This window comes from Sorex araneus, chromosome 4, assembly GCF_027595985.1.
Source record: "Sorex araneus isolate mSorAra2 chromosome 4, mSorAra2.pri, whole genome shotgun sequence".
Classification (NCBI taxonomy): Eukaryota; Metazoa; Chordata; class Mammalia; order Eulipotyphla; family Soricidae; genus Sorex; species Sorex araneus.
This window is the reverse complement of record NC_073305.1, coordinates 106,855,323-106,869,016: the sequence shown is the minus strand read 5'-3', so window position 1 is coordinate 106,869,016 and position 13,694 is coordinate 106,855,323. Positions and strand designations below refer to the sequence as shown.

Sequence of the window (13,694 nt, the reverse complement as noted above, 5' to 3'; positions counted from 1 at the left end):
GTGAAGCATGGAGGGAGATTGAATGTGGGAGTTAAAATGGGGACAGTTCTGCACACTACTTTCCCCATTTTCACATGTGTGCACTGTTATATTAAATAGAAATTTGGGCAATCTTCCTATAAAGAAGGCTTAATCAGCTGTTTAGTTTATTAGTCTTTCGATTTTGTGTTTCGTTTTTGAGTTGCACTCAGTGGTGCTCATTACTGGTGGGGCTCTGGGATTGAACCCAGGACAGGCGTCTTGTGTGCAAGGCAAGCACCATCTTGCTATACTATATCTCTTCACCCAAGTTTTATTTTAGGCCAGAAAAATTATGAACACATTTTTTTAAATGCTTTGGGATTTTATTTATATTGCTTGTTACAACATGTTGTTCCTGCCAACAGGGCAGGCTTGAAGGTGGGTAGGAAACTGGGAACAATGGTGGAGGGATTTCCACACTGGTGGTGGGATTAACTTCTTGTTCTGTACTCAGGGATCACTCCTGGCTGGGCTTGGGGGACATATGGGATGCTGGGTATTGAATCCGGTCTGATAATGTGCAAGGCAAACACCTTATCCATTGTACTATTGTTCTGACCCCACCTTAGCATGATTCTTAGAACAAAGGGTTTTTAGAATTCGTTGAGTAAATGAATTACTTAGTTTTTTTATTTTGAGAAAGTTGGTAATCAGATTTTCCTTTTTAAAAGAAACTATTGTAAGGCATTGGAGATGTTCTCGTTTTGTGTTTTTCCAAATTTTATTTTATGAAAGCAGTGTGATTGTACAAAGTTACTCTTACTTGAGACTTAGACATAAGATACTCTGTCACTGATCTTGACGCCAGTGTTTTCCCCCCACCAGTGTTAACAAGCTCCCTGTCCTGCCCCCTCCGCAGCATGCAATCTCAACAGGCATCTATTAAAGTTTGGTTATTAAAGTTTGGTCTTACGATTTTAGTGTTGTTGACTCTGGTTTGCCGTGGTTTTAACCTTTTTTTTACCTGCGAACTACTACCAGATCTGTAAAGTGGAATTAATAAACATCATATCTATTTGAATTAATGTGGGACTGATTCAGTACCTAAATTGTGATAAATACCTAGCAATTATAATCCTGATAATTTAATAAAGATTGAAGGAGCCATGTGATTCCTTTAACTCCCATCATATATACTTGATCATTTTGCATCTTTTAATCAAGAAAAATTTAATTCTAGTTTAAAATTGACGGGTTTCTTATAGGACTGAACCAAGTTTTAAGTCAGCAAGCAAACCAGGAGATTAGTCCACTGGACACGATGATTCAACGACTACAACAGGAGCAAGACTTACGACGTTCTGGTGAAGCAGGTATCAGTAACCCCAGCCGTTTAAGTAGAGGTAAGCAATGATTCTTTCAATAAATGTTAAAAAGTTGAAACAAGGGGGCCGGAGCAACAGCACATTGGGTAGAGCGTTTGCCTTGCATGCACCTGTCCTGGGTTTAATTTCCAGCATCCCATATGGTCCCCCAAGCACCGCCAGGAGTAATTCCTTAGTTCATGAACCAGTAGTAACCCCTGTGCATTGCTGGGTGTGACCCAAAAAGCAAAACAAAACAAAAATCAAACAAAAAAAAAAAGTTGAAATAATCTAAACTTCCGACAGAGAAGTGATTAAGTTCTGATTCATTCAGCTAGTTTTTTAAGATTTATTTTCATTCAATAAAATGACTGTGAGTTACAAAGTTACTCATTGAGTTTTTAGGTATACAATGTTCCAACACCAATTTTTTTGCCATTGTCTACTTCTCTCCACTAATATCTCCAGTTACCCTCTCTTCCCCCCAGCCTAACTCTGTGGTAGGCACTTTATACCTCCTTTCAGCACTCTGTTGTCCTCGAGTGACCATTTCCCTTCACCAATACTGTATTGCATTCTTCCCTGACTGTTGCCTTTGGGCATTTTATTCCCCTACTGTGTTATTTTATCTCCCACACAGGCGAGAGATCATTCTGTGTCTGCCTCTCTCCCTCTAACTTCTCAGCATGATACTTTGCAGATCCATCCATGGAGCAGCACATTATATGATTTCATCTTCTCATACTGCTGAAATTTTGTATATTTACCATAATTTCTTTATCTAGTCATCTATCTGTTCTTGAATACTTGGGTTGTTTCAGATTTTGACTGTTGTGAATAGTGCTATAATGAACATAGGAATGCAGATGTCTTTTTTATATTGTTCTTGAGCCTTTGGCGTATATCCTAAAGAGTGGAATTGCTGAGTTATATGGAAGCTCAATTCATAATTATTTGAGGAATGTCCATATGTTTTCCGTAAAGGCTGGACCAGAAGTGAGCCTCTTCAGCTCACTGTTTGTATCTCTCACCTGCCAGGAGATCTCTAGGTGAATCAGCTGGTCGGTGCTGTCTTTGGTCTCTGTGGAAGCTCTCCAACCCAGATTGTCGTTACTTGTTTAGATTTTCTTAACTCTGGATGCAGAGGCACTATATTCTGTGTTGGGTGCATGGGAAGGATTTTTTTTCCCCCTGCTGCTACTAGCATAGCAGAGTTTGTTACCTGGTGCATTGTTGCTGGTCTCTGCAACTCCATTGTCCCCTCTGAAGTTGTTACTGGCTGCCTGTGTGAAAAATCTGGCTGTTGTCATGAATCTGCCCTGTTAAAATTTTTTTGACCTGATAGGCAGAGCTTTATTGTTTCCCCAGCCCTTCAGAGAAGTCAGCAGCTGCTCTGTGGCTTGTGCCAGTCATCTCTATGATTCATTAATTTATATAACCACTTGAATAGTCATGTTTTATTTGCATTGAACTCTTTTCCTGGGGTTTTGTAATTTTTGTAAGTTCCTGTATTGTAGTCTAGTTACTATATATGAAGTTAATGTGGAAATACGGGCTTTTGGTTTTAGAAGCCGGTGGAGATATGTTCTTAACTAGAACATCCTATATTAATTTTCTTCATATAGGCTCTGTAAGTTCTACCTCAGAGGTTCATTCACCACCAAATGTAGGACTTAGGCGTAGTGGACAAATTGAAGGTGTACGACAAATGCACAGCAATGCACCAAGAAGTGAAATAGCCACAGAACGAGATCTAGTAGCTTGGAGTCGAAGAGTGGTAGTGCCTGAACTGTCAGCTGGTGTAGCCAGGTAAGAGGAGTTGTAAACTTTTATGTACCACAGTTCTTTTTTTGTTCAGAGAATCTATTTTTCTCATAATTTAGTATTTTTCATGACCAGGGAAAATTTAATTTTCAGTATAATAATTTTCTTAATGATATAAATGATGCAAAAGGAGGATATGTAAATGGGAGATAATCATAGATGTAAATGTGATCGGATTTGATATATACTTGTAGATTTGAATAACTGTCATATCTCAAACATACACAGATTTTCTTAATAAAAAGTAACATCAAACTTTATTTTTACTGGATTTTTTTCCACTTTACTCTTTTAATGTTGATTTGAAGAGGGTGTAGTAAATACCTATCTTGTAAAAAACCTATTCCAAAGAATTTGAAAAATAATAGATTAAAAATTATGATTGTCTTTCCTTAAATTGACATAGTTCTGGTGATTGTCCTCGTAGTTGTGGTTGTCCCCCCCCATGAAAGCATGGCCTTTATAATGAATCCCAAATGCATGCCCAATATTTGTCCCTTTGTAAGACAACTGGGTTCTTTGACATGTAAGAGGAGAACTTATACATTATAAATAAGAACATGGGACTAAGTTATTTCCTTTCAAAATGTGTTAGTTCATTGTTAATGACTTAAGGAGAAGAATAAGGAGATGAAAAGAGGCTATTAAGTAATGGGTTGCTGACTGATAGTGAAGGCCCTGCTTATGAGAAAGGAACATGAAGAAGGGAATAGATGTGTTTCTCTAATTTAATAATCTTTCACTGAGCTTAGGGACATTATTTCAGAGTTTTTGTCAACTTTCTGGAACTTTACCTGCAGAATAGTAATATCAGGCTGGAGATATAGCACAGTGGGTAGGGCGTTTGCCTTGCATGTGGCTGACCCGGGTTCGATTCCCAGCATTCCATATGGTCCCCTGAGCACCGCCAGGGGTAATTCCTGAGTGGCAGAGCCAGGAGTAACCCCTGTGCATCGCCGGGTATGACCTAAAAAGCAGAAAAAAACAAAACAGAATAGTAATATTCATGTAAAAAGATTCTTTTAAAATCTTTTTGGGTCTATCCAGTTTTGTTAGATAGTTTATAACTTAGCCCAGGAAGACCCTAAAATTGTCTAGCCTAGAACATTGGTTAAAATTATTTGAATCTCATAGTCAACCTCTGGGCTACTAGCCATGTTGTAAGAACTCTGAAGGTCATTAGTAAAAATAATCATAAAATGAGAAAAGATTTGAATAGAAATTTCGTTAAAGAAAATACATAGATAAGCAAGTAAACACATGAAAAGATTCTCGAGTGATATCACTAGTAGGGAAATGCAAATTAAAACCCCAGTGAAATCATTTGTATAGTACTTATTAGAATGACTAGAATACAGTGACAGCACCAAATGCTAGAAAGGATTTAGAGTAATTCGTGCACTTTGGTGACAATAAAGAAATAACATAGCCACTTTCCTAACTGGCATTTTCTTCATAAACTTTACATGAGGGTAGGGTCAGGATGTGGTTCATATAGGTACACTCACCCACACTGCATGGTTCATTGGCTGGATCTTGTCAGTCTTCTTTCCCCCACCCTTCCAGCAACAACAAAAACCAGAACGTGTAACTATTGTATCCTCCAGTGATTGTGTTTGTAGGAATTTGTCAGAAGAATGGAAAGCTTGTGTTCACACAAAATCTTAAACACAAATGGATCATAGCTTTATTAACAGTCTGGAATATCTAGAAACAACGCAAATGTCTTTAAATTGGGTATATGACTAAACAAACTGATACATCCACACCATAGAAATAATAAGTAACAGCTAACCAATTTAATAATTTAATAGAATCTTGATGGAATTATGCTAGATTATAAGCCTCAGAGGTTATAAGTGTATCCTTCCACTTAAGGATGATTTGAAATGACAAAAATAGAAATAAGAGAATATATTAATGATTGCTTGAGCTGGAATAGGGAAGGGGGAAGGAAGAGAAGGGAAGGAAAAGGTAGATATGATAGAGAGCAGCACAATGGATCTTCGAGGTGATGGAATGTTTCTGTATATGACTAGATACATAAGTTAGATAAATGTGAATGGAACTAAATATCCATGTATTAAATATGCATTGCATAAAAATAAAATGGGAATACTGAATAAGAATAGTGGTTTATATCAACATTAATATACCCCAGTTGTGATAGTATTTTTTATCATTTTGAGAAATGCAACCATAAATGAGAAACTGGATATAGGATATAAGAACTTAGTACAATTATATGTGATTCTATAATTATCTCAAAAATTTTAGGAAAAAAATCCCTAAATTTTTATAAAGAAATTAAATCAAAATTTTGTTTTTTCAAAGATTTGAAGTCCTCTTATTTTCATTGAGATTTATGATCAACCACAATAAAGTAAAATGACATTAATATACTCTAAGAATAAATAATACTACAAAGCTGCTCCAAGTTTGAATTTTTATTCCTTTCCAGTTCTGCTCTACGAAATAATTAAAGTTTAAAATTGGTATGTTTATGATTCAGAAGCTTTGCTGTTGGAAAGAACTAAAATGTCAAATTTGCCTATGTGAGTTCAAATTTTATGAAACTAAAGTTCAAAAGTCATGTTTCTCTTAGTACAGTCTAATGCCTGGATATACTTAAAATTTATTCAGCGGACGTCTGACTGGCCTTCCACTGGAAAGCATGTAATTCTTTCAAAGTTTCAGGAATTAATTCGGCTAGGTTCTGTTAAGTCTTTAAAAAAATTATTTATCAGACAAATAAGATCATCACTTTATGAAATCGTACACTGAGTTGAGGATAGGGGGTTGCAAACCAATGGGTCTACCATGCAGTGAATATTCCAGAGGTCTGGAGTCCTCTTCCATTGATTCTTGGCCACATGGGCTGGTGGTTCAATACATGATCCCCAGGTTGTTCTGTTGCTCTACTCCTGTAGTGCCAGGGATTGTACTTGGCCTCTAGGACTGCATAGTGGTATTCCGTGGGGGACTTTGTGGTGTCTTGGGCATCAAACAAGAGTTAGTCACTTGGAAGGCAGATACCTTAACCCCTGTACTATCTCTAGCCACACACTAACATTTTTCTCAATTTTTTAATCCTTGGAACATTAACCTTAGGAATAATCAAGAATCTAATATATGGCTTGCTAAATGCTATAGCAAACTGGTAGTGTTGAGTTCACATACCTAGTCTGGTAATTTACTACCTCATGTTCAGAGTGTACAGTCTAAATTTGAACTCGATGAATTACAGATTTCCATATGTAAATACCAGGAATCACAGTCACTTTCTGCCACCTTATGCTCCTCTTGGAATCGGTTATAAAAGTTGTAGATTAATAGGTGTGACTTTCGATTTTCTTTTCAGTAGGCAAGAAGAATGGAGAACTGCAAAGGGAGAAGAAGAAGTAAAGACATATAGGTCAGAAGAAAAAAGAAAACACTTTACTATCCCAAAAGAGAATAAAATACCCACTGTTTCAAAGGTGAATATTAATGACTTATCAAAGTTATGGTGAAATCACTGTTTTAAATACATTAAGTAAATACTGAAATATTTAATGTTTGTATATAAGTGTTAAAACTGTTCTAAGACTCCTTTGTATTTTAAAAATGTTAACATTGTAAGAAGGAAATAAAATGGTTAATATGGTTAAATCTTAATATGGTTAATTTTTAATATGGTTAATCCTTCTTAGGATATACCTTCCCATAGTTGGAAGAATTTCCAAAATTTTAGGAAGAAAAGCACTGCAAATGGATAGACATATTAATTTGTGCCCGCACTTACATGCCTATCTTTATGGTGTCCTTTTTATGAAATCTGGAAATAGTTGTAGTATCTATTGGTAGAAGGAGGATAAGAGGTCATAACATGTATGTATACATAAATTATTATATAGCTCTCTAAGGAAATGCATTAGAGCTCATTCCATTGCATTGAGAAGAGTTTATAATTTCGTATGTGAAAAAAGAACTAGAACAATAATATTTACAATACCTCATTTTACTGAAAGATTTGAAGACATAAACTTCTAGGCTTTTAATAATAGTAATTACAAAGTGTATGAATTATGAGATAATATTTCACAGTTGCAGGTTTTTTTCATCTAGTAAAGGATACTTAATATTGCTTCTGGGTATAAATTAATACCCAAACAGTTTGAAGTAACATTGTATTAGCATACCTTTCAATTTTGCATCAAATCAATATTTTAAATATATTAATTACTGAAAGTCCTATTTCATTTTTCACCATACATTTGTCTATTTAGTCACGTCTTCTTCCAGTCCTTCTGACAGCCACTTACTTGATTTTATAGTATGTTTACTTTTGTTTTATCTGGTTTATTTATGATTTCAGTCATGCAGTATGTAAACAAAAACTATGTGAAAGCAGCTGTAGAGTAGGTTTTTTGCAGTAGGTTTGATCCTCACATTAGAGTGACTGAAACAAGGTAGAATTTTATGCCTCTATCATATAAATTTACTCCAGATGATATGATGCCCCTGGTGTTGAAAATATCTCTTAGATGTTGAAAGATAGAACATGGGCTAAGGCACTTGCCTAGCACATGGTTAACCCTAGTGTGATCACAGCGTCACATCTGTTCCCCTGAACACCTGTGTGTGTGGCTTCCCACCAACCTTCTAGGGGGAAAAAGTAGAAAATAGATACTCTCTCAAGTGTCTGGTCTTGTGTGCATACTTACCATTACACACCAAGGTATCCTTATTTAGGATTGTAGAATGTAGAATTAATGTAGAAGACTTTAGTAGAGGGCACATATGTTTTTCTGAATAGGTGTGTTTGTGTTCTTCAGTATTGTGTGTGTGTATATGGAAGGGGAGAGGGGTAAGTTGTATCAGTAAGCTTCATTTAAAAGATGGAGGAAAAATAAAGATCTGACATAAAAAATAAGAAACTAGAATTCCAACTGAACAAATATTAAGATCTGACATAAAAAATAAGAAACTAGAGTTCTAACTGAACAAATAGTGTGTTAAAAAAGGATGCATGAGGGGAAAAGTAACCTAAAAATTTAAGCTTTGAGCCTGAAGAAGTATTATAGAGAATAAGGCGCTTGCTTTACATGAAGCTAATCTTGGACTTAACTTCAGCTTTTTTTTTTAGTATTTATAAACTTCAACTACATATAGTGATCCTTTATTGTTATTGTTTTGTTGTTTTATTTTGGTTTGGTTTGGTTTGGTTTGGTTTTTTCTTTGGGGGGGGGTTAATTTCGGGGACTATAATCTGGCTGTGTTTAGGCCTTGTGCTCAGGGATTATTTCTCCTGATGCCCATGAGACCATATTCAGTGTAAGGAATAGGACTTAGGTCGACTGCATACAAGGCGAGTAATCACTTAGCCTACTGTTCTATCTCTTTGGCCTTCATGATCAGCTGTTATATATAGATTGTGTCAGGGAAGGTAGGCCTCTCTTGATAATAGGAAATTGGTCTGGAGAAGAGAACCAGATATAATCTGGAAGAGGAGAAGAGACTTTTTTTTTTCATTGTAACTCTAGTGTTTTTGAGTTCTTAACTGAACTTATATTACCAGTAAAAACAAAGTTGTTTAAACATTGAAAGAGTGTAGATTCTTAAAGTTTCTGGGAGAAAATGAGAATTACTACAAAATTAATATGAATTTGTTAGATTTTTATATTAACTAAATTGGTTCACTATATTACCAGAATAATCATTAAAGAATCAGGACCCACGTTAGCAAAATTGGCTGCATCCCTGATATATATAATAATATTTGCTGCTTTCTGGTTAGAATGCTGATTAAAGTGTCAGAGCCAAGTGCTATTAAGCTATGGTTCAAGGGAAATAAAATTACTTTGTAAAACTTAGTCTTGTGGGTATATATATAGGGATTAAGGTGCTTACCTTAACCATTGTTTGATCTCTAGGCTTTACTGGATGCAGTTCTAGAGGACCTGGAGGCTCCGGAGCACTGCTAGGGAAGGCTGTATTAATTCCTGACACCACAGTCAGACCATTGTTTGGTACTTAAATTGAACGTAGGTTTAATTGGCCACAAATCACTGTGGGCCCTCTAGGCCTCTTGATAACCACTTAGGGCCTGCTCCTCCCCTGAAATATTAAGCCCACGGAATCATGATGTTTAAAGCTCTGAATTGCATCCTGCCATCACCTTACCCCATTGGCAAACCCATGTGTCTGGCCTCTAGGAATCCTGCAAATTTGGTAGTGAATAGTACTGTCCCTGTGGACCAAGTAGTGACTGGTATTTTCATATCTAGTACAGCGTTCATGTTTTGCTTGCCATTACAACTGAAATAAATCTCTTGAGATGCACAGTGAAGCTAGGATTGAAGCTCTTTTTGAGGAAATTTTAAATTTGGATATCCAGAGAGTATTTTTCAAAGATACTCATCATTCGAAACAAGGAGTCAGTCCATTAACAGATGAATGAATAAGAAACTGTAGTAATTTTATACTACAGTAAGAAACTCGCTTTTCTATACTATAGTATTTTCATACTACACAATAGTATTATGGAATATTACTTTGTTGTCTAAAAATGTAAAATCTGCTATTTGGGAAAAAATGTGTTCAGAATTATTTCTTGCTTTGTGTTCAGGGGAACATACACAGTACCAGAGACCAAACTGGGCTTATCCATGCGCTAGATCTACAGCACCTAGACCCCTGTGCTATTTTTCTGGCCATTTAATAGAATATATTTTAGGTTGAGAATATATTTACTAATTCAAAAAATAAAGATATTAGAATTTCAGTTATTTTCTCTCAGTCCTTTATAGATTATTCTTATTCTTTGACATGTTATGATTTATTATGTGATAAATTGCATGCATAGTACAAAGCCACTAGGTAATTTTCATAACTTTTCCTTTATTTATTTATGTCTTTTTTTCTAGGTGTGAATTATTATTATTTTAATCATAAAGTTTAACTATGGTTCATACAGCTGGATTGAATAACTTTGAAAAAATATATTGACTTTGTGTACTCAGTTCCTTTGTTTCTCAAGTTCATTTTCTCTGTACCATCTATTTTGTCATACTTTTTAAAAATGAGTGCTATTTGTAGTCTCATCTGCCACAGAATATTTTTCTAACATTCATCTACAGAAGGTAGCTACTTGGTGTCCTAAAATATTAGTAACAGAGTTGGTTCATGATCACCATTTTGGTGTTCAGTTTGCTTCTGCAAATATACCTTACATCAAATTTCCTCTATTGGACATGTTTGATTTCATCTATAATACTGTAAAACCTTAAATCCGTGTCACTAATCAGAAGGAAAGTTTTTGTAACTCATTTGTTAGCATGTAAATTAACATACAAACCTATAGTTAAACTTTATGTACTATTAGAATAATTGAGCTGGCACAACATTCCACTTGTATTTTAAATGTGAATGAGTTAATAGTTAAAATACATGCTTTTCTTACTACGAAGCTTGACCTCTAAGGAAACTAAATGAGTTTACTTTTTTCTAGAATCATGTTCATGAGAATTTTCTGGATCTCGGGGAATCCAAAAAGCAACAGGCAAATCAGCACAATTACCGTACAAGATCTGCATTGGAAGAGACTCTCAGACCTTCAGAAGAGATAGAAAATGGCACTAGCTCTTCAGATGTAAGATTCATTATATTAATAAATTTGTTTTCAGGTTTGATTTTAACATTGTCACACTTACTCTCATTTAAATGCTAACTAATACATTTTTATATCCTACAATGAATGATATGGTGTACTGTGTATATTCTAACCATGGCACACATACATGTATTCAGAATCCGAATTTTATACAACAAATGCAGATGAGTTAAATATTCTTGTTTAATATTGGTTTGGATTACACAATTATCTAATTTTAAATTGTAGGCAGGGATTATACCTGGATTCCTATTACTTTAAAAGCTAAGCCTTTAAAAGCTAAAGTAATAATATCAAAATCTCTATTCTGTACTGATAAAAATAAATCAGTAAGCATTTGTCAAATTGGCTTTTCTCAGTATAGTTTTGTTTGTTTGGTGGGGTGGTGAGGAGGCACTCTCAGTGGCTTACTCCTGGCTCTACTCAAGGATCACTCTTGGAGGGGCTCAGGGGATCCTGTGGGGTGCCTGGGATCCAACCCAGATCAGCTGCTAGCTATGTATAAAGCAAGAACCTTCCCCACTGTACTGTCTCTCTGGCCCTGTCTCTAGTATAAATTTAAATTGGTGTCATCTCTAAACATCATTGTCCCTACTCAATTACATATTCTTTCAACAAAGTCAGTTTGCAATCACAGATTAACCTTCCACAGTACTTAACACCTTCTCCCTTCCTCTGATTATTGCAGAGCCTCTGTGATCTTAAATGTTGATTAGTATACAATTTTTAAAGCCACCTTGTGTTTGCAGTGCTAAACATAGATGGAATTCTTTGAGTTGATTATCTGTGAACAAGGCAAAATTAACTAAAGTTGGTTATTTTACAACCATTTTAAAGGGTATTCTCCATTAGCTTTAGTTTTTAATTCAAAATGATGTGTCCAGTCTGGAAAAATACACTGATTGACACATGATTACAAAAAATACAAAATGTATGTAGGCTGCTTATTCACAAATACTTTATATTTGAAAAATTTATACAGTGACTTTGAAATGTTTTCATGAAATGGATTGTGTTTTAATTAGATTCCTATTATATGTGAAAGTTTTGAAGTCATTCATGTTAAAAAATTTGAGTCATTCATGTTAACCGCTTTAACATCTTTTTAGTGTGGCTGAATAACTTTACAAAGGCAATCAGAGCAGAATATAGTCTCGGGCTCTCTCTCTCTCTCTCTCTCTCTCTCTCTCTCTCTCTCTCTCTCTCTCTCTCTCTCTCTCTGTGTGCGCGCGAGAGAGCACACTTAATTTATGTTTGGGACACACCTAAGTCTTTAATGCAAATATTTTGTGTTTTAGTCTCTTTCTGGGCTGTTTAGTCTTTATTGTATTTAGAAAGTAAAGTGTATTTCTTCTTTCCCTTTAAATCTGCAGTAAATCTGGGAGTGATCAGATTCAGATCAGCTTGTTATATTGAGCAGAGATTAAATTTCCTGAATAAAATCTACTAGTTTGTTTCCAGAAGAAATTTATATAATACTTTATGAACACGTCTCCCCTTCTCCCAATGTTTTGGTCTGGAGAGATAGACATTTGGTACGGTGCTTTCCTTAAACACAGCAGACCTCAGTTTGATCCCCGGCACTTGTCTATGGTTCCCTAAATCACCGACGGGAGTTATTCCTGAGCATGGAGCCAGGAATAAAGTTATGACTTATCAGGGTAATATGTTATAATGATAAGTCAATATTTTCTAAAGAGAAACAGTTCAGATAATTTTCAATCACCTGCCATTTGGATAAAATATTAACCAGAGTTTTTTGGGTTTTGTGTACGCTAAGGCTGTTTTAGCAGTAATAGTAATGTTATATTAGTAAGAATGCTCCTGATTTTAACATTTTTAAAATAACTTTTGAAAACGAAAACAAATTTTTAGACTTCTTCCCAATTGATTTCAGTTGTTAACCATGGAATTTATTACATTCAATCTAGAAGATAATGATTCTTAAATAGCAAAAGTATGTTCATTTTCTCAGATTGCTCTAAATAGAACTTTAATGATCAGAGTTGCACCTTGTACATATTTAATAATTATATTTGGTTTTTTTTTAAATAAAAAAGCCTACTAGACCTGCACTTCACAACTTATTTAAATGTAGCTTTGATTACATATCATACATTGTTTGATGGTTTTTATAATAAAAAAATTTGTTTTATAAAATACTATAAAATTTCTCTTTTTCAGGAAGGTGAAGTTGTTGCTGTCAGTGGTGGAACATCAGAAGAGGAAGAGAGAGCTTGGCATAGTGATGGCAGTTCTAGGTAACTTCATGCATTTTTATTCCTTCAAATGTAATACAAAAGTTTTAGAAAACTTCAGAAGGACTGAAGAGACTGTGCAGCAAGTAAGGGGCTTGCCTTTGCAAACTGACCCAGGTTTGATCCCCAGCATCTCGTATGGTCTTCCGAACACACCTCCAGGAGTGATTCCCGAGTTTAGAGCCAGGAGTATGCCCCCGGGTGTAGCTCTAAAACAACAACAAAAAGTCCTTTAGAATTCCTTATAAAAGAGGTTCTTATCAGCAGTATATTTCATAATCTCTTTGAGTTTAAAGTTAATCCTTCTTTAAAGTTCTTTTTTTAATTGCAATTTTCTAACATTAAGATTTCCTTTTTATACTGCTGATTGATATTTATTAAAAGGGTGCATGGAAGGTCTTAGTAGCCAGAAAAGTGTCACTTTGTGGGAATGGTAATCTTAGCATATTATACTTCAGTCCACTGCTGGCAGTAGCTCTTAAAATTGTCAGAAGAAACGATGAGTTAGAGTCTATAGGAAGACCAAGAGCCAAATTTAGAATTAAGAGCTAATTTTTCAATAGCATAGTGAAATAATGATCTGTGGTTATATCTGGTAGTTCTATGTATTTAGAAGAATAAGGAAGGAAAAGC

At 35.1% G+C, this 13,694-nt stretch overlaps 1 protein-coding gene across 4 annotated transcripts in view; it reads left to right on the top strand.

Moving 5' to 3' along the window:
* Positions 1-13,694, top strand: part of PHIP (pleckstrin homology domain interacting protein) — a 142,635-nt gene that overhangs the window by 78,368 nt on the left and 50,573 nt on the right. For all 4 annotated transcript variants that reach the window (XM_055134740.1, XM_055134742.1, XM_055134743.1 and 1 more), the window contains exons 18-22: positions 1,227-1,364; positions 2,951-3,134; positions 6,511-6,628; positions 10,642-10,782; positions 12,988-13,064. In XM_055134740.1, coding sequence (XP_054990715.1) covers positions 1,227-1,364; positions 2,951-3,134; positions 6,511-6,628; positions 10,642-10,782; positions 12,988-13,064 — 658 coding nt within the window. The remainder of the gene's footprint in view (positions 1-1,226; positions 1,365-2,950; positions 3,135-6,510; positions 6,629-10,641; positions 10,783-12,987; positions 13,065-13,694) is intronic.